This window comes from Sprattus sprattus, assembly GCF_963457725.1.
Source record: "Sprattus sprattus genome assembly, chromosome: 18".
Classification (NCBI taxonomy): Eukaryota; Metazoa; Chordata; class Actinopteri; order Clupeiformes; family Clupeidae; genus Sprattus; species Sprattus sprattus.
The window spans coordinates 17,311,798-17,336,394 of record NC_137916.1 but is presented as its reverse complement, the minus strand read 5'-3'; the positions used below and the strand labels follow the sequence as shown (position 1 = coordinate 17,336,394).

Here is a 24,597-nt window from a genome sequence, read left to right as displayed (position 1 = left end):
ACACACACACACACACACACACAAATGCGTGCACTAACACACACACACACACACACACACACACACGCACACACACACAAATGCATGGACGCATACACACTGATACATACACTACAAAGAGAAGTGTACATACCGTACCTACCCATCAATCGGACAACCAACACACAGATATGCACACATTTAGAAGGACAGAGGCAAAACCCTGAGAATAAAAGAAACAAAGCCAGACAAAGACAGAAAGAGTCGGCACACACACACACACACACACACACACACACACACACCACAAACCGACTCACCAGTCTTGCGCAGAGGGAAATCATCCTTGCCCTCATAGGCACCCAGGAGACAGGGCAGTTTGTAGGAGGGAGGCGTCCCAGGAGTGTTTGTCTGAGGGGGGGAACTCTGGTCCAGGGAGCTGTGCTGACCGCCCCTGAGGACATCACATCAAATATTCAATTCAACTTCATTCCACTCAAATGAACTCATGTTGCTTCTGTTCCATTTGACTCAACTGAATTAAACTCTGATATGCTTTACAGAAACTGTTACCTACAGTGGCAATACAACATCACTCACTCACATGAATTAATAACTGAATTAATTAACTAATTCATCAATGAATCACTCAATCAGTCGCACATGTTTGAGACATATTCTCATTCGTAGTTCCATGTTGGTGGAACGAGCTGCCTAGCATTACCAGAGCAGGGGCATCCCTCTCTATCTTTAAGAAGCTCTTGGAGACCCAACTCTTCAGAGAGCACCTCCCTTCCTAACTTGCACTTCCTCTCCCTTTCTCCATCTTCCGCATCTTTCCTCTAATGCTTTCTCCTCTAAATAGTACTTAACTGGCACTTTTTATCTTTTTATAGTAGTATAGTAGTAGTATTTATTGTTACACTAGGTCTCTATTGCGCGTAGCCTGATTGTTCTGTCCTTTGTACGTTGCATTGGATAAAAGCGTCTGCTAAATGACTAAATGTAAAAGTAAATGTAAATGTAATGCAATGAGAGGACAGACAGGGGGCCAAGGCTTCTGTGGGAATGTACCACTCACCAGCACTTCTGGGTGAAGGAATGGTTTAGTCCACCGGGGGTGGGATCCTTTTTGCTAAGGAGGAACTCCTGCAACTTCAACTTGACCTCAGTGCTGGCAATGGCACCTGTGTCAACACACACAAACAAAAAACACACACAAATAAACATATCTGCTGCCAAAAGCTGAAAACCTCCTATAGTCTAGTAGAGGCAAATGCCCAACCTGACAAGACAAGAGCCGTGTCAACACCGGTAAGGCAATTAGGTAATTTGATTAAGCCGGTCTTGACAGGAATTACAGAAACATCTACTGCTGAAGTGTGGTTTCACTAAGCCCCTTGGTTCAAACAGGGGAATTTCAGGGAACCAGACGACATAGGATTCAGGGGTTTAAGTCTTCAAACGTGAACGTGACCTGAACTTCTACTGGAACTAGAGGGTGAAGAGGAGTTCTGATTGTGTTTAACAGTTCACCCTGGATGAGCTTTATAACTATTCTTACATGTAACTGGGCTATTGTCTTCCCTTGCTTGTTATGAATGTGAGTAGTTGGAGTGTTGTGGCTGGACTCTGTGACTGGTTGGAGGGTGGTGTCTAAAACCTGTTATTGGTTGGAGTGTAGTGTGTGAACTCTGTGATTGGCTGATGTGTGGTGTATAGGCTCTGTGACTGGCTGATGTGTGGTGTACAGGCTCTGTGATTGGCTGATGTGTGGTGTATAGGCTCTGTGATTGGCTGATATGTAGTGTACAGGCTCTGTGACTGGCTGATGTGTGGTGTACAGGCTCTGTGATTGGCTGATGTGTGGTGTACAGGCTCTGTGATTGGCTGATGTGTAGTGTACATGCTCGTGATTGGCTGGTGGTCGGTGTACAGGCTCTGTGATTGGCTGATGTGTGATGTGCAGGCTCTGTGACTGGCTGATGTGTGGTGTACAGGCTCTGTGACTGGCTGATGTGTAGTGTACAGGCTCTGTGACTGGCTGATGTGTGGTGTACAGGCTCTGTGATTGGCTGATGTGTAGTGTACATGCTCTGTGATTGGCTGGTGGTTGGTGTACAGGCTCTGTGATTGGCTGCGTACTCTCTTTGCCCTTCTCCTTGTTGCGCAGCATGATGAGCTGCTGCTCCAGACGCTGCTTCTCCAGCTCCTCGTGCCGCTGCTGCTCCAGCTTTCGCTTCTGTTCCAGCTCCTGCTGACGCTTGGCAGCCAGGATCTCCTGCTGCTGCTACACACACACGCGCACACATGCATGCACACAAGCACACACACACGCACGCACACACACACACAGAAAATAAAGTGACAACAATATTTTCAACAGGTCCAGCAAAAGTTTGAAAAGAGATGTAATGAGTGAAATGTGAAAAGTGAGGATGTGAAGTCGCTCCTGCACACCCACCCATATACAAACATGCCCAACCTTGAGATGCTCCTGCAGCTGCACCTCATGTTGGCGCGTGAGCACCTCGTGCTGCTTCTGGAACTCGGCGAAGAGCAGCTGCTTCTGCAGCTCCTGCTGCTGCTTGAGGAGGAGCAGCTCGTGCTGCAGCTGCTGCTCCGTCAGCGCGGGGTCCATCCCGCCGAGCGCGCTCAGGCGCACCTCCGCCCGCAGGTCTGTGCGCAGGTCCACCGGCCCGCCGACGCTGTTGTTGGAGGAGTTGGTAGTGTTGCTGTTCCCGCTGCTGGTGCTGACGCCGCGTTCGCCACCTCCGCTGCCGCTAATGCTAATGCTAACGCTGACACTGCCGCCGCCTCCAGGGCCCGAGTCACCCACAGGGCTACGCAGTCCACCCGGCAACGATGTCTTCATGTCCACAGCTGAGAGACAGGGATAAAGAGGCAGAGATAGATAGATAGATAGATAGATAGATAGATAGATAGATAGATAGATAGATAGATAGATAGATAGATAGATAGATAGATAGATAGATAGATAGATAGATAGATAGATAGATAGATAGATAGATAGATAGATAGATAGATAGATAGGGGAGGGAAAATAGTAGATGACAAGAGAGGGGAGAGAAAAGAAAGAAAGTTGACATTATTATCATTATCAATATTATCTTTATCACTTATGTCCACCATCTGAGAGATATTATTCTGGGCAAGCCTGAGGCAGATGAGTCCCCCCTTCTGAGCTGGGTTCTGCTTAAGGTTTCTTCCTGTTAAAAAAGAGATTTTCCTTTCCAATGTCATTCTATTTATGCTTCAGGGTGGAACATGCAGTTCTCTAGAAGAAGAGAAAATGTTGATTGCTTATGGCACTTTATAAATAAATAGAATTTTTAATTATTGAATCAACAAGACTTGAATCAAGTTTCGGTCTGTCTCCAAGAGGACAAAGCAGAAATCCTCTCACCTGCAGAGGAAAGACCAAAGTTCAGGCGTCACGCCTCACACACTGACCTCATGCAAAAAATGTGACATTCACAGCGCCCAAAATAGCCCCGCATGCCACCACGTGGAACACCCCAGAATCCTGTGGCATGAAATCCATCCGCGCTCTGCCAATGTGGCGAACAAGCACCCAACATGTTTTTCACACACAACAAGCTCTTTCTGCACCCATATGTGTGTGTGTGTGTGTTTGAGTGTGTATGAGTCGCTTGGGCATGGCTGCTGCAAGCGGCAACACTGCGCAAGGACTGACCTTCAGTTTCCAGGAATCGATTGGTGAAGCGCCCCACAACGCAGGCACTATCCTGACATGACACACAAACACACACACAAACACACACACACACTCTCTCTCATACCCACACACACATACACACAAGCTGCTCGAATCCATTTGCAATGATGCTGTATGTCTTCATAAAATCTAACAGAGAGGGTTATCATCTGGAGATTGACTGTGTGGAACTACCCCATATTTACCATATAAACTCTGGCATCATGTTTGTTATTAGACACGCAACGCTGCCGTGTGCAGGGGCCATGTGCTGGGCATCGGGTCAGAAAGCTCACCAGGAAAATATTGATCTAAGCGTCTGTCCATATCTAGCCTGTGTTGCATAGACAACCACAGTCCCGCACCAGGCTCGAACTTGCAACGGGTATGTGTATGTGTATGTGTATGTGTATGTGTATGTGTATGTGAGCCAGAAATACTAGCAAGGAGGCTAAAACAGATGTGTGAATCTCTTAAGGTGTTGAGGAATGAGGTTTACTCACTGCACTCACAGCACTGTGCCTGCTGGCAACTGTTACACAAACATATTTAGGTTAAAACTTCTCTCTCTCTCTCTCTCTCTATTTCTGTCTTTCTTCTCTCTCATTGGTTCTCCCCCCCCCCCCCTTCTCCTCTTCTCAAACAGGCCGTAACTGGATGCCATTGTGTGAGTGCTTGGTCTTGGTGCATCTGTGACCCCCTGCAGTGCTGTGGGTATCCGTGCTACTGATGATTCGCTGGGCACTGGACCAGCTGGAGCTAATAATAGCAGGTGGCTATCAACACAGAGGGCAGGCCTTTGCATAACCACTCAGGGACGAGAGGCAAGCCAGAGGACGGGAGCGATGACTGCCTGCTGCCTGATATCAGCTCCCTGATCCACGTTTAGCTGGTCTGTCTATGTGTGTGTATTTGTACGTGTTTAGTCTGTGTGCATGTACAGTGTGTGTGTGTGTGTGTGTGTGTGTGTGTGTGTGTATGTGTGTGTGTGTGTGTGTGTGTGTATGTGTGTGTCTGTGTGTTGATTTAAGAGCCAGAAGATGGTATTAAAGCCCAGTAACAGGCCAACAGTGAGCAGCCTGTGTGTGTGTATCCAGCAGTCCAGCGAAGATGAGGACACACGTGCCTTTTTACCATGGGTCTGGACGTATGTGCGTGAGAGGTAGCAAGGGATTATCCGATGACCAAAGTTAGCCCCCTGCTAGCAGAGCTTCTCTGCATCAGCTCTTTCAGCTGCCTTTATTTAGCTATCAGTGTCAGTGGGGCTCAGTCTGTTACCTGATGATCCTGACCTTATATCCAGGCCATCCCTGCCTTTGTCTCTGTGCACAGCACATTAGCCCCAAAAAGTTTCATTTTGCATCAAAAACTCCCTCATTTAGTTTATAAAAACCTGCTGTTGCTTTCTTTTTTTGGATTCGAGACAGTTTTAACACTTCAGCTGTAATCCCCTCTCTTAAGCTTCATTCGATTAAGCTCTTCACAGAAGGCTAAGAGGCAGATGGTCATGGTCAAGCTGCAGGTCTTCTTCTCCAGGGGGCAGACAGAGCATTTCCAGGAAAGCTAGGGGTCAACGCACAAGGGTCGCGGCTCAGGGTGTCAGGGGCACAGAGTTGTGTTTGAGTATGTGTCAACACTAGTGTGTAGGGGTGCAACGGATCAAAAAACTCACGGTTCGGATCGTTCCTCGGATCAGAGTCACGGATCGGATCATTTTTCGGATCAGCAAAAAATAAATAAATAAATAGACAAGACAAATAAACATGTGGAGGAAGGGGCTGCTTAAATGCCGCGGTGATGAGCGGTTGTTGAGCCGCTTTCGGTTTCACTCCTGTCAGTGAAACACCGGGGTGATGTCGCTGTAAATGCGTGGCCATGCTCGATGTGTTTCCACTGTTGTATGGCTTTCTTGTGCCACAGTCAGTGGCGGTTCTAGACCATTTTTACTAGGGGGGCCAAGGAGGGGCCAGGGTTTAACCAGGGGGGCACATAAAAAAACCCGCAACAAATGATATTTAAAGATTATAAACTTATATTACTTTAAAAACATATAAACATGTATAACTTAACATTATAAGAATAAGTGCAAGAGAGGTAGGGCCATACAAAATGAACAACAAGTCTTTTACAGTCATTTAACCCACCATGGGCAATGCTGAAATCACTGTTACAGATAGTACAGTGTGCAAGACTGTAATTGTGGTTTACTTTTATAAGACAGGGGTACGTACACCTTTGTATAGTCTGTTGTAAAATGTCTTAAATTTTCTTTTTGGGGGGCACTCTCCCTGTGCCCTGTTCCTAGATACACTGAACTGATTCATTTCATTATTGATTAATTCGGTCGGGAGAAGAGATAAAAGCCCGCCCACACTGAAAATTCATTTGTTGACTTACCGAAACAGGTAAATCAGGATGCTCCTGAGGCACACACGCACACTGCCTCACACACGCACAGTCTCTAGGTCCCTCTCCCTCTCTGTCGTGAGCGCGCTACACAGATGCTAACGCAGTTTGGATCACGTCTGTCTCGTGTGCGCGGTCTGGCTCGCTCGCTCTAGATTCCGGGAGATTTTAAGTAATTTGCGGGCATCAAGGAGTCGTTATCAATATGCGGGAGACTCCAACTTCAGGGAGACTTGGGATGTCTGTGTATTCACATAACATCTGGGAAAGTCAACAGGCATAGGATATTTCCATCTTATGGTTCTTGAAAAAAATCTTCTCTGCCTTCATGTGGCAGAAAAATCACCAGCTCAGCCGGTAGACAGTTGTATATCATCACTATGGTTACCACTACAGGCACAGGCAGACTACCAGCTTAAGTTTAAAACCCAGCGATCCATTAATGATAGGGAGCGAGCTAAACATTTAAATCGTAGCTCCTCTCTCCAACAAGCACCACACATGGCAAACTACAGTGCGCTGTTTTAATTTACCCGTGTGGAACGTTGCGTCGCATTAGTACCGCTTTTGGCGCTTGGTGTAAAATCATAATAAATTCATATTTTGTTTTATTTGGTCAGCATGGTCATTTATTTTTTCATAAATCAATCCGCGGATCATGCGTGTGCCGAACCGAAATAGATGATCCGAACGGATCACGGATCAATGATGATCCGTTGCACCCCTACTAGTGTGTGTGTGTGTGTGTGTGTTTACACATGTGGGGGATGATATGTCCAAAGAAAAATTGTATTGTAAATGTATTAGTGAATACAACTAAAGCAAAAAGCACAAAAGCACCCACAGCAGTCGTCACCACTCGCATGAGGCCACCCAGCGACTGCCCCCAGCCGAGCCAACATGGCTTCCCGCGCTGCTTGGCTGCACATCTCTCAGGCCTCCAGTCCCCTTTGGCTGGTCCACAGCTGCTAAACTGTGTCACAATGTCAGTAAAGCTGGCCTGAATCTCTGCAGCCAGCCAGTACTGAGGACTCCTCTCTTCTCGTCTCCTCTACTCTCCAGCACTGCCCTCTGCTCGTTCTACCCTTCACTTCTCCTCCTCCTCTCCTCTCCTCTCCTCCCCTCCCTCTCTCCTCTTCTTCTTCTTGTTTTTTTTTGTGTCTCTCCATTTCTTTAGTCCCAGGTGGGCGCAGTGCAGGAAAACATGCCATGTTGAAGATAAATGAGCCAGGGCGAGCAGCAGGCCTCCCTCTCCTCTCCTCTCCCCTCCTCTCCTCTCCTCCCATGCAGAAATGAATGGGCTGCCTGCTCCATAAACAGCATGCAAGCACTTCAGCTTGCAGAAGTGACATCGGCCTCGATGGCTGCCCGCTCGCTCACAACTTCACGCTCGCAACATCCAGAAAAGAGCTGGCCGTCACTTTCGCCATTAACATGAAAAGGGCAGTTTTGTTGCTATTTGCTTTTTATTTATTGCAAGTCTGCATTATTACGCATCCGCCTGGCCCATCAGCACATTGTAAAGAGTTCTGCTAAGTAAGAAACGCTTTCTCGAGCCGCTGAAGTTTGGATGGGGTGGGTGAGGAAATCACACGGGAAACGCAGGATTGGGTATTCACTTGAAGTAGTTCCAGGTCCGTTGACCTTGAAGGTTTCTTGAGCATGCTGGATCGGTGGAGCGGTGGCAGTGCCAGGCTCACACAAGCTCACCCAAGCTTAGATGGAAAGACGATGAGAAGAGTTTACCCACAAGGCAAAGATCCCGCAGGAGTCTGGCGGAAGCCAATGGCTTACCTTCTCCACCCCCCACCCCCCTTCCCCTTCCACAACAAACGAGATTACACTTCTCGATCAGGCGGCCTAAAAATAACGGCATTGATTGTCCATGTCAAGTGTTTGACGTCACCCGTGCACCCCAGGCACGAGTTCGCCAGGGCAAGGGTGCGAGCCAAAAGGGATTAGTCCAATTCTTCCAAGACACCTCTAAAGAAAATCACCGCTTTCCAAGAATGAGCTTAGGTTCATTGCATCTGTCATGACTGCTAATAGACACTGCAGTGGCTTTTTCTATTCCCTATCTTTCTCTCTTCCCTTCTTTTTTTTGGATGGACACACTCGACCGGCGGAGCAGTACCGTAAACTTCTCGAGAACTTGGCATCCTCGAGAAGGCGTTTTGCAAGATGGCTCTCTATTTTTGGAAGCATATTCATGGGGAATGCTTCAGCAACTCAACTAGGGGAAAAAGACATGTTCTGCAGTGGTGGAGCCTGAAATAGCAGCGCACACCCTCACGCACAGAGTCCTCACCAACCACAAGAGAGCCTCGGCAAAACTACGGCAAACCTAACGGGGCTTTGGACAGCCTCAAGTAAGAAAGGCCCTGTTTGTAAGCAGTGGCGAATCAAAATGCCGGTACCGCTATGCTCCCAAACTGCTACAGGTAACGCAGAAGCACTTCTTCTGGTGTGTCAATAAAAACTATGAAAGCAGAAAAGAGAAGAACGCGGAAGATATCTAGCAGCAGCAGAAAAGCCAGATAGTGCACACACAAAAAAACGCTTTTGCACTAATATCAGATCTGCAAAAAAAAGATTCATAAACAAGCGGGACCACAAACAAGCTCACCCCATAAACCCCAGACAGAGATGCAACCTCCCTGGCACACACACACACACACACACACACACACACACACACTCACAAGAGTTCATCTCCAGTTCAGCCGTCTGGAGAAAGCTACCAAACTTCAGAGCACTGGAAACAAAATAATAGAAAAGACTAAACATTCCGGTTTTAACCCCCCCCCCCCCCCCCCCCCCAAACTCAAACACACACACACACACCGAGGTGCTTTGCCATTTCAAACCAAATCCTTCAATGTTTTCAGAAGCCACAATGTTGTGGATGATGCCAAGACAAACAACTCTGAATCACAAGCAAAAATGGTGCTTCTAAATTAAGCGTACAAGTAGCTTTAGGCCCTCATAATGTTTTCACATTAGAGAGACAGGGAGAGAGTGAAAGAGAGAGAGGGAGAGGGAGAGACAGAGAGAGGGTGAGAGAGAGAGAGAGCGAGAGAAAGAGAGAGCATAGAAAAAGATACAGATAGAGTGAGGGTGAGAGTAACAGAGAGAGATATGGAGCGAGAGCAGAGGAAGAAAGACAGAGACAAACAGTGAACTAAAGGAAGAGAGAGAGAGAGCAGAGTAGTGGATAAAGAAAAGCAGAGAAAGACTAACTAAAACAGTAAAAGAAAGAGAGAAAGCAGGGGACAGACAGAGAGAGAGAGAGAGAGAGAGAGAGAGAGAGAGAGAGAGAGAGAGAGAGGAGGGGAGCAGCAGCAGTAAGGCTTGGACTGTGTGTGCCCTGTGATTGGAACTGGGCTCCTCAGCTGAGAAACTGGGACAAAAGGCCAAGAGTATTTGCAGGCCCCAGTGCGCTCTATGTCCTGCAAGGAAATCCAATTAGCCCACTGTGACAAGTCATAGTGAACAGCTCGCCGGCTACAAAACCTCACAGGCGCTAAGGGATGGAGGGAGGGATGGAGGGAGGAAAGTCAAAAAGACATGGAGTGAGTGGGAGAGTGAGTGAGTGAGTGAACGAGAAAGAAAGAGAGACACAGAGAAGGAGTCGGAAAGAACGAGAGAGATGGTGGAGATGTGTTTTCAGTGCTTTGCTGTAACTCCTCCTGCACACATCACAGACGTATCTTATGCATGTAATTTCCCTTATCTGTGTGAAAGAACATAGAACCTTACACAGAACAGACAGAATCATATTCTGATTATACTTTAGTCTGGGCTTGCATACATTTTAAAGACAAACACTGAAGCACAAACACAGCAGGACGTGGCACATACTAAAAAAAAGTTACTATTGCACGTTTGAATGGCCTGATTCTGTACGACTAAGAACGTAACACTGAATTCCCAACACTTCTTGACCAGATGATGAACCTCATAAGTGAACCTCATATACAAAAAGATGTATCAGATTATATATTTCCAGCACAAATGCAACCATAATGTTTCTTAACGAAACAATGTAGCTAGCCCATAACCCAGCAAGAATAAATGCCTTTGACCAGGGCACTATGACAAAGACAGAGAGAGGGATAGAAAGAAAGAAAGAGCGAGAGATAGAGAGAGAGGGGGAAAGAGGGAGCCTTCAGCTAGTGTTTCATATCATCGTTATCATCTTAATGGTTGAGACTGAAAAGAGTGAAAATGATGTCACCCAAATGCACAGATGCCTCCTGTAAAGAGAAAACAGGAGAGGCAGAGAGAGTGAGAGAGAGAAATAGAGAGGGAATATATATATATATATATATATATATATATATATTTATAGAGAGAGAGGTAGCTCTTCATTAAAGATAAATGACACTGTTGCATAATGCTTACAGGGTTTCAAATGCAGAAATGGAAGAAGAGCAGAGAGGAGTGCTAGAAGGGTGGAGAAAAGAGGAGAGTAACTGAGTTCCAAAAAAGAGAAGAGGAAAGAAAATAAGAAAAAACAAGCGAGAAAAAAACTGCTAAAAGGGAGATAGTTCCTGTTAATGGCTGGTAGCAAGGGTCGAGATAGCAGCTTGGACAGTAGCGCATTTAAATGTACTCATCAGATTATAGTTTACTCCACGGATTACTGTAATGGCCTAGACCAGCCGGACTAAAAATAGCTATCCTCTTCCCCCTCCCCTGTCCCTCCATCGCTCAGACACTCTGCTTTTCTCTCCTCCTCTGATCTCTTCTCCCACTTTCTATCCCACTCATTCCTTCCTGTCTATCCATTTTCTCCTTCTTTCATTTTGTTAACAAAAATGGTTAGCCTTTGTGTGTGTGCGTGTGTGCGAGTGTGTGTGCGTGTGTGTGTCTGTCTCTGTGTGTGTGTATTTGTGTGTGTGTGAGTGAGAGAAGGAGGTATAAAGAAAGAGTAATGGAGAGAGTGCAACTGGTGTGTGTGTGTGAGATGATCAAGAAGACAGGGCTGCCAGGATGCTTTTATCTATGATTGTGTGTGTGTGTGTGCTTGTTGACAACCACAGCTTACCAATAAAGACACGTCCTGTGGCCTTCACACTTTTCACAAATAATATGTACATTACATTAATTAGGATTTACATTACACACATCCACCCTACTTGTTTCTGTTTGTGTGTGTGTGTATATGTGTGGTGTGGGGATCTACAGATATGTATCTAACTGTATGCCTGTGCGTCTTATGCACAGATGCATACATACAGTGGGGAAAATAAGTATTTGAACCCCTACCGATTTCGCAAGTTTGGCCACTTCCAAAGAAATGTGTGATCTAGAATTGTATTGGTAGGTGTATTTTAACAGTGAGAAACAGAATATCAACAAAAAAAAATCAGAAAACTGCAGTTTATAACATTTATGACTTTATTTGCATTTGATGCAAAAAATAAGTATTTGAACCCCCAAGCAAACAGCAAGAATTCTGGCTCACAATGACCAGTTATGTGCCCAAGAAGCACACAGGTTAGTCCTCATTAGGTCTAACAAGGCACATCTGATCTCAACTGGTGACGCTTATAAAAGAAACCTGTCCAAAGAATCATACTTCACACCTCACCACCATGGGCAAGACCAAAGAGTTGTCCAAGGACGTCAGAGATAAGATTGTAGACCTGCACAAGGCTGGAATGGGCTACAAAACCATTGGCAAGCAGCTTGGTGAGAAGCAGACAACTATTGGTGCAATTATTTGTAAATGGAAGCAACACAAAACAAATGTTAATCGCTCTAGGTCTGGGGCTCCATGCAAGATATCCCCTCGTGCGGTATCAGTGATCATTCGAAAGGTGCAGAATAACCCCAGAACTACACAGGGGGAGCTTGTGAATGATCTCAATGCAGCTGGGACCACAGTCACCAAGAAAACCATTGGCAACACACCATGCCGTAATTTTTTGAAGTACTGCAGCACTCGCAAGGTCCCCCTGCTCAAGGAAGCGCATGTACAGGGCCATCTGAAGTTTGCCATTGCACACTTGAATGATTCTAAGGAGGATTGGGAGACAGAATGTGGTCAGATGATACCAAAATCAAGCTCTTTGGCATCAACTCGACTTGCCGTGTTTGACAGGGGGGGTAACATCATACCCACCATCAAGCATGGAGGTGGAAACATTATGCTTTGGGGCTGTTTCTCTGCCAAGGGTACAGGACGACTCCCCCGCATCAAGGGGACTATGGATGGGGCCATGTAACGTGGAATATTGGGCTTGAATCTCATTCCCTCATTCCCTCCCATTGAAAACGCAACCTTAAAGATTTGGAGAGGATCTGCAAAGAGGAGTGGACCAAAATCCCTCCTGAGATGTGTGTAAACCTGGTGACCAACTACAAGAAACGTCTGACGTCTGTGCTTGGCAACAAGCGTTATTCCACTAAGTACTAAGTAATTTTTGTCAGTTAGTTTTGCTAGGGGTTCAAATACTTATTTTTTGAATCAAATGCAAATAAAGTCATAAATGTTATAAAATGCATTTTTCTGGATTTTTTTGTTAATATTCTGTTTCTCACTGTTAATATACACCTACCATTACAATAAAAGATCACACATTTCTTTGGAAGTGGCCAAACTTGTGAAATCGCCAGGGGTTCAAATACTTATTTTCCCCACTGTACATACATACATACATATTTTTGATTTGTCACGATGAATCTGTGTTTAAAATTCGGATTAAACCCTGAAGCTTACAATAATTGTATTTAAATGTAAAATCACAGAACTAATGTAGAATCAACACAAAGGAAGTATATTTAAAATCAAATACTATAGTTTAATAGCACCTTTTTATCTCTGAACACAGATTCAGTCCTGTGGACTACAGATTCAAATCAAACCATCAAGGCCATCAAAATTGACTGGCATATTGAAAGGCATATTTGTTATACGTGTAGCACGTAAAGTGTTAAGGGTATTTTATTTTGAAATACGGATTGAGGGAAAGACCTGGAGAACCAGAGAGAGAAAGACCTTTGGGGAGGGAGATACTTTAGAAGGGGCTAGCGAGTTGCAGGGCTCAATACATTGTAAGCTAGTGAATTCAACTAAGCTCTGTCACAGGTGTGGTGTGCATGCCCCCCAAATATTTAAACCATTACATATGAACTAACATAATAACAACAAGTGTTTTGATAGGACTTATGTTTTGAATTTTGATAGCACTAATATACAGCCGCGGAAAAAATTATGAGACCTCTTCAAAATTATCAGTTTCTCTGGTTTTACTATTTATTGGTATGTGTTAAAGGCACCCAGTGCAACTTTCGAGGCTTAAAAATAAACATTCAATTTTTAGTCTTTTTTACGTGTAGTAAGTTTCAATAACTCCATACCATTACATACCGACATTCAAGCAGCAAAGATGAGACGTCGTTGTGTGGTGAGAACTGATAGAAAATCGATAACAACAACAATCGCCGCCATTTTCTTTATTTTTTGTAACCTACAATAAATAAAGCAGGCTTCCAGTCAATGGAAAAATGGCTTCTCCCCACCGGCGATTGTTGTTGTTTACGATTTTCTATCAGTTCTCACCACACAACGACGTCTCATCTTTGCTCCTTGAATGTCGATATGTAATGGTATGGAGTTATTGAAACTTACTACGTGTAAAAAAGACTAGAAATTGAATGTTTATTTTTCATTGCATGTTTACATAAAGTTGCACTGGGTGCCTTTAAAGTAAAATGTACATTTTAGTTTTATTCTATAACCTACTGGCAACATTCCTACCAAATTTCAAATAAAAATATTGTCATTTAGATCATTTATTTGCAGAAAAATGACAATTGGTCAAAATAGCAAAAAAGATGCAGTGTCTTCAGATCTCGAATAATGCAAAGAAAACAAGCTCATATTCATTTTTAAACTACACAATACTAATGCTGTAACTTAGGAAGAGTTCAGAAATCAATATTTGGTGGAATAACCTTGATTTAAAATCACAACTTTCATGTGTCTTGGCATGCTCTCCACCAGTCTTTCACATTGCCGTTGGGTGACTTTATGCTACTCCTGGCGCAAGAATTCAAGCAGCTCGGCTTCTTTTCATGGCTTGTGACCATCCATCTTCCTCTTCCAATCCAATTTTCAGCTTTGCCCAACACATGGTCGTCTGATGGTTAGACGGAGACCTGGAGAGGCCTACAAGCCACAGAGTCTTGCACCTACTGTGAAATTGGACTCATCAGAGAAGACGAACTAGGAGACCCTCCAGTCCGCTTTGGTTCAATCCTTATGGTCTTTTACAAACCTCAGCCAGGCAATGTACAACGTTGTCCCGGAAGAAAAACTTGCTTCCTTTTGCTCTGACAATGTTCCCCAACTCTGAGAAGTGTTTTTTCCAGCAGGGCAATGCTCCATGCCACACAGACAGGCCAGTAAAGGTGTGGATGGAGTATCACCAGATCAGGACCCTGTCATGGCCAGCCCAATTTCGAGACCTGAATCCCATAAAAAAAACTCTGAAATGTGATCAAGAGGAAGATGGATGGTCACAAGCCATGAAAAGAAGCCGAGCTGCTTGAATTCTTGCGCCAGGAGTAGCATAAAGTCACCCAACGGCAATGTGAAAGACTGGTGGAGAGCATGCCAAGACACATGAAAGTTGTGATTTTAAATCAAGGTTATTCCACCAAATATTGATTTCTGAACTCTTCCTAAGTTAAAGCATTAGTATTGTGTAGTTTAAAAATGAATATGAGCTTGTTTTCTTTGCATTATTCGAGATCTAAAGACACGGCATCTTTTTTGCTATTTTGACCAATTGTCATTTTTCTGCAAATAAATGATCTAAATGACAATATTTTTATTTGAAATTTGGTAGGAATGTTGCCAGTAGGTTATAGAATAAAACTAAAATGTACATTTTACTTTAACACATACCAATAAATAGTAAAACCAGAGAAACTGATAATTTTGAAGTGGTCTCTTAATTTTTTCCGCGGCTGTTTATACATATGTGGGTGTGTGTGTGTGTGTGTTGGAGCATGTGTGCAGATGTGTGTTAGTTGTCTGGCCAGTGTGTGTGTGTGTGTTCCTCGGCTTAAACTTGGCAGAATTTGAAAACTCCTGATCTAAGACCTGGCAGACATCCTCTGTATTGCCACTGGAGTTCCTGTCCTCTAGATAGGACCGGTGAGGAATAACTCCTCTCTCATCACCAATTCAGACTAATTAGGTCAGAAGAACAGAAGAACAGCCGCCTCTGGAATCGTTCTGGCTCTGGTCCAGCACAGATCTGTTCCACAGTTCTAGTTCTGCTACCGGAACCTGCATGTGTGGCAGGGGACGCACACTGCCCGTCGGCTTGAAGAGAACGGTGGTCCCAGAACCAAACACAGTCAGACTGTCTGTTAGCTGCTGGGAAACCCCTATGTGTGTGTGTGTGTGTGTGTGTGTGTGTGTGTGTGTGTGTGTGTGTATTTGTTTTGTTAGGAGCTATTTTCAGCTCTGATTCCTATAATCCTTTGCTCCTACCCCACTGACAGGCTGGTGAAATGCTTTGAAGCTTCTCTCAGTTTTATAAACACACACACACACACACACACACACACACACACACACACACACACACACACACACACACACACATATACAGGAAGTGGAGCAGTGAGCCAAAGCCTTCCCCCACCACCTTCTATATCAAAATGGCTGCCCATTTTGTGTGCTCCCACATCTGAAAACACCCCAACACACCTTCCCCTTCCCACCACTTCTCCCCCTCGATCTCAACACCTGTTTTTCCCCAACTACCCGTCCATCCTTCCCCAACTCTATCGTTTTCTTCACCTGTCTCTCTCTCTGTCCCCCTCTCTCTCTCCCTCTCTCTCTCTACACCTCCCTCTCTATTCATCTCTCTCTCCCTCTCTCTCTCTTCCATCCCCCATCATCTCTCTAGCTCCTAGCAGAGATTAGACACAAGCAGTGACAGAACACAAAGTCTGCCTGCAAAAGAGAGGAAAAAAACGGGTTATAAATAACCCTGGATTAATAATGCACTAGAGTGGGAGAGAGAGAGAGAGGAGAGAGAGAGGAGGGGGAGAGAGGAGAGAGAGAGAGAGAGAGAGAGAGAGAGAGAGAAAGATAGAGGAGGGGAGGGCATGGGAGAAGAGAAGCAGTCAAGGGAGGGGAGTAGACACACACACACACACACCCACACACACATGCACACACATATGCACACACACACACACACAGCTTTTTTAAAGTGAGTTTCTATTTTGGGCTTCTCCACATTTTCAAGATGAGCCACAGTTGCTCTGTTTCTCCTTTCTTTCTTTCTCTCGATGGTCTAATACAGAAGTGTTGAACCTCTCTCTTTCTCTCTCCTTTTCTTCTCTTCTCTGTTCCTCTTCTTCTGTTTCTGATCCTCTCTGTCTCCTCTTTCTCTCCAATGCAGTTTTGCTGCTTCTCCCTATCTTTCCTCTTGCGGTCTCTATCTCTCCATCCTTCCCCGTATCTATTTCTGTCCCCCCCTCTTTCACTCCATCCATTTCTCTTAGCTGCTGCATTGTCAGCCAGTGAAGGAAAAGAGGGATGTTCGCTTACTGGATGCAGCTTTCATCTGCAATACGAGACAAAGGCTGTATATGTGTGTGTGTGTGTGTGTGTGTGTGTGTGTGTGTGTGTGTGTGTGTGTGTGTGTGTGAAAGAGATAGTGTGTGTGTGTGTGTGTGTGTCATGGGAGTACACCCCACCCCAAAAACACTGCAAGTGGACCTGATGTGTCTGTCCACCAAGGACACCAAGGCTACTCCTGCCTGTGAGGGAGACAGAGATCACATCAACAAAACAGAGCCAGAGGGGAGACACACACACACACACACACACACACACACACACACACACACACACACACACACACACACACACACACACACAAAAACAGCATCTAAAGGCCATTTCAGTCTCCAGTCAACACTACCCTAGGCTGCTAGCATGGGGCCTGGGTGAGTGTGGATGCTTTGTGTTAAAGAATTTCAGCTTGATGGACGACACACTTCTGGTTGGGTTTGTATGCATATTTGTGTCGGTAGTTTTTGTGTTCTTTTTTTATTCATATCTGTTTTTTCAATTAAATGTAGCTTCTTAAGTTACATCTTTTACGTTTGAAATAGAGTTAGAGAAAGTCTGAGAGACAGATATATATAAATAGAGAGAGAGAAAGAGTGTGAGAGACAGAGAGGGAATAGAGGATAGAGCATAGTGGATCGTACAGGTCTACCCTAAAGGTCCTGAAGCATAAAGGGTGTACTGATTTTGTTTTTGTTTGGTTGAAACTGTTTTTATTCCTGTTCACATCAAATGGTCACTCTTGGGTGCCTTCCCCTCGGACGTGGAAATCACCATGCCAACCCAGTGGCTCTCTGTCTGTCAGCTTTTCCTGAGTGGGTAACACAAAGACACAGGCCTGGAGATGCCAGGCTAGAGGACTCCCACCACCCCTCTTTAATCGCTCACACTAAAATGCGCAGGACCCTAACAGAAGACCCTCCCTCTTCAGGTATTACAGTGTTCCCTTCTGTCCTCTCCTTTACCTTTTCATCATAAAAAAGCACATCACATCACAGTATACTACAGTATAGTATAGTATAGTATAGTATAGTATAGTATAGTATAGCTGACACACTCTGCTGACACCCTTTCCTTTCGTCCCCAACCAGAGTTGCTTGGGTAGGTGAGTGGGGGAGGGGGGAGTAGAGGATGTAATATCCAAAATACTGTACCATGCCCCCTTAAATGAACCAGAGTTTCAAACAAAAGCGAGTTTGCTAGGACAAGATAGCAAGTCCTGAAGGACATCCATTAATAACTGTGCTCTGTAGGGCCCTGTGGACTGTAGGTGGTGTGGCAGTCATTAGGCAGCAAGACACACACACAGGCGCAAGCACACACACACACGCACGCACACTGGCTGATAGTGCTGACAGAGGTTATAGAAAGTCAACAACAGTAAGCCTGTAAAACGCATTGGAGGCTGCGGCTGTGTTCCAAATAGCCTCCTTCACCCGACCATGTAGTGTCATAGAGACACCGTCTGTTTCTATGGCACCGAGTGAAGTCATAATGGGGGCACATGCAGTGTATGCAAAGGCAACAAGGGGTCTGTGTGGATCATCTAGATCGCCACACTGCTGTTTTCTTTTTTATATATATTAGTAACCACCATATTTTGGCGCACGTCACAAATGCGGCCACACTTTTCCGTCTATTAAGGTCTGTCGTTTGCGCTCCTGCATTCCCACTTTTTCACAAAGCGACAGATCAATCAGCTCCGAGAGCTAAAAATGCAATCGCAGGCTCTGCCACTTCAGAAGAGCCCCCATTTATTATATGTTTTTTTCTTCTCTTACAGCTTTTTTCTCTCTCTCATTTTCAACCCTCCTCCCTTGTTCTCTCACAACCCCTCTCCACCTACCCCAACTCCATCTCGTTCTTATTTTAAGGCTGTTTTGCAGAAAGCGCAGCTTACGTCATGGTTATTTTCTCTAGCGACGCTACAGCCGCTATACCTCAGAGAGAGAGAGAGAAAGAGAAAGGGAGGGAGGGAGAGGGACAGAAAGGGGAAAAAAAGCATGAATATTGCTTTCCAGAAATAGCACACAGCGATGTGCGGTAGGCTGCCCTGTCATATCAGCTCTGCGTCGCGTCCTTGTTAGTCGCACACAAGATACAGAGAGAAAGAGAGCGAGGGAGGGAGGGCGGATAGAAGTGGGAGACAGTGAGAGGTGAAAAAATTAATTAAAAGCAAGACAAGAAAAAAAAGTGTTATAGTGTATACCAGTAACAGATCAGCTCTTTTTTTCCGGACCAAACTGTAAGAAGCCAAACCAAATGAGGGATGAGAGTGGAAAAGAGAAAAAGCAGATAGAGGGGGAGGGGGGGGGGGGGGGGGGTGTTGGCTGGTATTTCAGTCTTGATGAGGAGATGTGTTTGAGGTTGAGCGCAGGGCTGCGCTTGGGACTAATAAAAGGACAGTTGTAAATAGCCTGTAAGATTTATGCACCCAGGAACCCCCCTCAAACACACACACACACACACAAACCCACATGGAAACACACAGCAGACTACGACGCACATAAAAACACTTTTATGTGCACACCAACATTGGTTTGCATACAGACACCTGGATACACATAACACACACACAGACACAGACACAGACACAGACACAGACACAGACACAGACACAGACACAGACACACACACACACACACACACACACACGCATGTACGCACGCACACACGCACGCACACGCACACGCCTGCAAACAAACACCTGCAAACAAACAGAACACAAAGACACAGACAGACACACATACATTTTGACAGGCTTTCTGAGGGGGGAGTTCCATGCTTTTTAAGTTCTTCACTGAAAGCACAGCACATGCCACAAATGCAAGACAGTAGTCATTTGAGCTCTTTCTCTCTCCCGCTCCCTCTCTCTCTCTCTTTCTCTACAAATCCATCAAATCTACAAATCCATCAAACTCTCAAGGGGCGCGGATAAAAACATTTCCTCTGTGGTTTGCCATCTACAGTAACTTAAACACTGAGATTTATCAACAGGTCAAAGAGACCTTAGAGGACCTCGGTGACTTATAGTACACAACACAACACACACACACACACACACACACACACACACACACACACACACACACACACACACACACACACACACACACACACACACACACACACACACACAAATATATACAAATCAATGAGGGTTTGGACAGTCCACCACATGATGCAAAGTCTCACCCCCACCTCTGCCCAGTGTGCGGTGCAAGGTGTGGCCCTTATACACACAGGATCCATGGAACAACCTGGAGCCACAAAACTCACCCACCTCCCCCCTCCCTCACCACACACACACCTCACTCAAAACTGCCCATTTCTCTCACCAATCTGTCCAAAACACTGATCCCTTCAACCAAGCATATGTGAACACACACTCCCACTCACACACACACTATCCGTAAGCAGCCACAGAGATGCCTGAATGGCATCCCTCAAGGTTCCAGAACCGTTGATCACCAATAAAGCTAAGTTGTCCCCCAACCCCCCCCTTGCTCTCCATGAAAAGACTGCAAGCAGAGAGGAGAGGAGAGGAGAAGAGAGGAGAAGAGAGGAGAGGAGGAGGAGAGGAGAGGAGAGGAGGAGGCGAATGTAAAAGCATAAACATTGAGATGATGAAATGTCATAGCGGAGCCAAGGCTCGAGAGAGAGAGCCTCTGTTTACAGATGCTATAAATGTGCTGTCATTGACGTCAAACACTCGCTGGAGTGGAATGTTGTTTTCTGGGTAAACTTCTATGTGTGGTGCCGAATTCATTTCATACCACTTTTTAGAAATAGGAGAAGGAAGGAGAGGGGAGGGAGGGAGAGAGAGAAGGAGAGAGGGACGGAGAGGGGACGGAGGGAGGGAGAGAGAGAGAGATAGAGAGAGAGAAAGTCATGAGGGTGAGAGAAAGAAAGAGAGAGTGAGTTCTGTCTGGATACATTAAAGTAAGGATCAACTGCATAAATACATTTTTTTTTACTGAATTGCTGACTTTATTCATATTAAAGTATTACCCAAATCTCACTAATTGCTGAACTCATGGGGGCATCTTTCTCTTTAATATCAAACACTTGCTCTTGTTCTACGTGTGCTTGGTATCCTCCTGTCAGAGACCGGAGAGAGAGAAAGAGAGAGTGAGTATTTTGAAATGAGGAGAAGCAGCCTGAGCTGCTTTCTCTCCAGCTAAATATACCCTCAGTCAGTGTTAATGGTGTGTGTTTGGAGGCGAGGTGCAGGCGGCGTCCCGGTCTGGAATCACCCTTCGGTATGGCACACACATGCAGGGGATGAGCATGGCGTTATATGTCATAACACATGGCAGTGTCTGGGTCAGTGTCTGATGGGTTCAAGGTGGGTGGTGTGTGTGTGTGTGTGTGTGTGTGTGTGGGTGTCTGTGAATATATGCATGTGTGTTAATATGTCTCTGAATGTTCTGAATGTGTGTGTGCATCGTGTCTGGGTATCAGTGTGTGTTCATATGTATGTACCAGTGTGTGTCTAAGTGTGTCTAAGTGTGTGTGTGTGTGTGTGTGTGTGTGGGTGTGTGTGGGTGTGGGCGAGCGTGTGTCTATGTGTGTTTTGAGGGGGCATTTGATAAAAGTGGAAGGAGCCAAACAAATTTGCCCCACTCTCACACAGACACACACACATACCACCCTCATCCCCTCTGAAGCTGTGGACAGGCCCCCTTCGGGAATCCAAACAACTAATTTGAGTGCAGTAAAAATAGCCTGGGCTTCTAATGAAGTCTGACTTTCTCTCGAGTGAAATGAGAAGCCAGAGAGCGGCTCCTCAAAGCAGCCTACAACCCCTGCTTTGAACATGAACATGAACACACGCACACGCACACGCACACGCACACGCACACGCACACGCACACAAACAATGCCGGCAAACAGACAGCCCCAGCACAACACCCACCCTGTGCACCGGCTAACACTTCACACAAATGCAAAATAACACAAACATGTAAAACCACATGGTAGGATCCACCAAATCAGGTCCCGAGCCACTCCAGTCTGCAATTCTCCCAGAGACTCCCAACCGACACACAGCTTTAGTAGCAAGAACACTGTGGGGTGTCCCAGTGCCTCACACGCACACGCACACGCACACACACACACACACACACGTACACACACACACACGTATGTACACACACACACACGTACACACACACACACACACACACACACACACACACACACATGAAGGCGAGTGTGCAGCTCCCTTTCCATGCCCTTCTTTCCCCCTTCCTCCCATGTGGCGGTATGTGTTTCCCCATGATGCCTGGGGGGCCGTATTGTTCTCTGCATGTGTGCAAACACAATGTCACTGCCTTTGGCTCGGCTGCATGTGTGCAAACACAATGTCACCGCCTCTGGCTCGGCTACGACGCTCATTTACGGCCTCCCTTGTAACACACCAGCTTCCACACCACAGACACTGGTTAAATGTTAAAATAACATACGAGTGGAAAATCCTTTCCAGTCCACACACACACACACACACACACACACACACACATACAAATACACAAGCACACACACACAGTCACACACGCTTTCACAATGCTTCTCCGAACCTGAATGAGAGCACCACTACAAACCAGGAGCCAAAGCTCAGAAGAACCCAGGCGACACACACTCTGTGACACACACAGCGAACTATGACAGAAACAACCATCACCATCTACCTAGTTGGCAGGCCAAGTGTGCCGAATCCTGCCCGATAGTGCTTGGCGTCTGTGGGCTGTGCGCGCCAGGCGAAGTGCCCAGTCAGTCTTACGGTGGGCTGCTGTGCCCACTGACAGAATGGGCACAAGAGCATTCAATCACGCTCTGGGGCAGGCAGCCCAGGGCCAAGCTGGAGCTGATGTGAGACTGTGTGTGTGTGTGTGTGTGTGTGTGTGTGTGTGTGTGTGTGTGTGTGTGTGTTGGTTGGGGGGATAGAGGGATGGCGTAAGTAGAGTCTGGGGTGTGTATGAGAGGCTGTGTATGTGTGCGTGTAATGAGAATCTAGGGACATGGAAAGAAGGGAGAGACGTGAAGAGAATGACAGTGTTTGGATAAGTGTGTGTGTCTGTGTGTGTGTGTGTGTGTGTGGGGGGGGGGGACAGTCATTGATGTGGACTTCCTGGAGAGATGAACACTGTTCTACCTTAGTTCGTTCCATGCACTACGCGAGAGGCATCCCGAACATCTGATTAAGTAAAAAAGAAACCCTATCTTCAACTTTGGCTTTCACACAGATAAACAAGGATGCTATTCCCACATCTGGTGTCTACCTCTCCAGACCATCAGGATAAGGTATTTTATTTGCTGATATTTTGTTCTTCTTTCAATCATCACAGTGAAAGTCTTTGTGTTTTCAACCGTGGTCTGGTCACTACTAAACTTGCTGGTAATCATGCTTTACATACTTCAGTGTTAACGTAACCAGTGTGTGATAAAAGTAGGTCAGGAGCACCTCCTTTAAATTTCTCTCTTCCATACAGCCACTCTGGCACTCTGCTCAACGCAGGAAAATAATAACACTGCCAAAGACAGACGAGGCAGAAGGACCTCTGGACCGCGTCTGGCACCCATCTGGCTTATTTGCTTTTTCATTCTTTAATTATTGTATTGATAAACATGAAACACATACATAGCGTAAGTGGAAGACACAATCCAATAGGAAAGTGCAGGGGCGCAAGAAGCTTAGATGGATTTATCTAGCTAATATAGGTCTAGAGTCGTTGTGAAGGTAGCCGCTATCTGGGTTATGAAATATTTGTCCTGCGTAGTGCGTACGGTTGAAAGCTCTCTCTTTTGACATCAACACCGACCCCTCACCTAGATCCTTACAATGCTTGTTATGAAATAGTAACCTGCTAACTGCTAAATATACCCCTGCCAGCCATAATAGGGCTATAGTCTAATAGCCACGTCCAGAAATATCTGGTAGTAAAATGAGACAACTCTCTGCTCTGGATATTCAAAGCAGGCATACCATGGAGTATTCACATCTCACCCTCTTATCCTCATTCTGACTCCACGCCTGATGTCCAAACGCAAAATGAAGGTCTTGCTGGTCTGTCAATGAGTACAGGTTAAGTCAAACTCTCCAACTATGATTACTAAACATCAAAACAAGATCTAGTTATATGATTACCGCACAATTTTCTTTAATACTTTTAAGTCTTAATATTCCGCCGTTTTTTATTGTCTATTACCTTTCCCCCTCACATGTCTATCCCTTCATCATTGATTGAGGATCGTAGCTCCCTAATAATATGGTCAGGGGCCGGAAAAAGTGGCCATCCTTTATCCTTTCACCCCCCCCCTACACCCTATCATTGGATCTAACCCACCTGAGGCCTGGTAAACAACTGTGACGTGCCGAGAGCTCAATATAGCACTGGGATACCAAGGAGGGGTTCAAGGGTTGACAAATGATATTGGGGGGAGGGGGGGGGGGTTTGAGAGGAGGTTAAGTTTAGGAGTGTCTTATTTTAGCATCCCAATTGGAAGAAAACACACTCACTTCACCACGCAAATAATCCCCCTGATGTTCCTCACTGTGTCTCTCTGTCTCTCCCGTTACCGGGGTTGGAACGGGACTTGAAACGCATCTCTCAGGCGGGCTTCCACCTAGCCTTCTCACTGAACCTCACCTCTGAGTGAACCTGAGCGATTGTAACGGAGACCGTGGTGGTGACGACTGCGCTGCAACTAGCTGCTCGGGTTTCTCAGATCGTGGGTGAACACTGGAAGAAGCAAGGGCTTGCGGCGGTGGCGGTGGAAGGGACTTTTCCGACAAGCGAAAGGCATTTCGACCACAAAAAGGGGAAAAAATAAAGCAGCCCCTGTTTCCCATGCCTTCAGT

At 45.7% G+C, this 24,597-nt stretch overlaps 1 protein-coding gene across 8 annotated transcripts in view; it reads right to left on the bottom strand.

Annotated features, from left to right (window-relative positions):
• Window positions 1–24,597, bottom strand: part of hdac5 (histone deacetylase 5) — a 79,393-nt gene that overhangs the window by 27,665 nt on the left and 27,131 nt on the right. For 4 of the 8 annotated variants that reach the window (XR_013968989.1, XM_080856639.1, XM_080856633.1 and 1 more), the window contains 4 exons: window positions 2,444–2,862; window positions 2,125–2,269; window positions 1,061–1,166; window positions 300–433 (listed from right to left, as the gene is read on the bottom strand). Coding sequence is in view for 7 of the 8 variants with exons in the window: in XM_080856639.1 (XP_080712765.1) it covers window positions 300–433; window positions 1,061–1,166; window positions 2,125–2,269; window positions 2,444–2,862 (804 nt within the window). In the remaining variant the exon portion in view is untranslated. The remainder of the gene's footprint in view (window positions 1–299; window positions 434–1,060; window positions 1,167–2,124; window positions 2,270–2,443; window positions 2,863–24,597) is intronic. The other 4 variants (XM_080856636.1, XM_080856637.1, XM_080856634.1 and 1 more) reach the window with 3 other exon arrangements.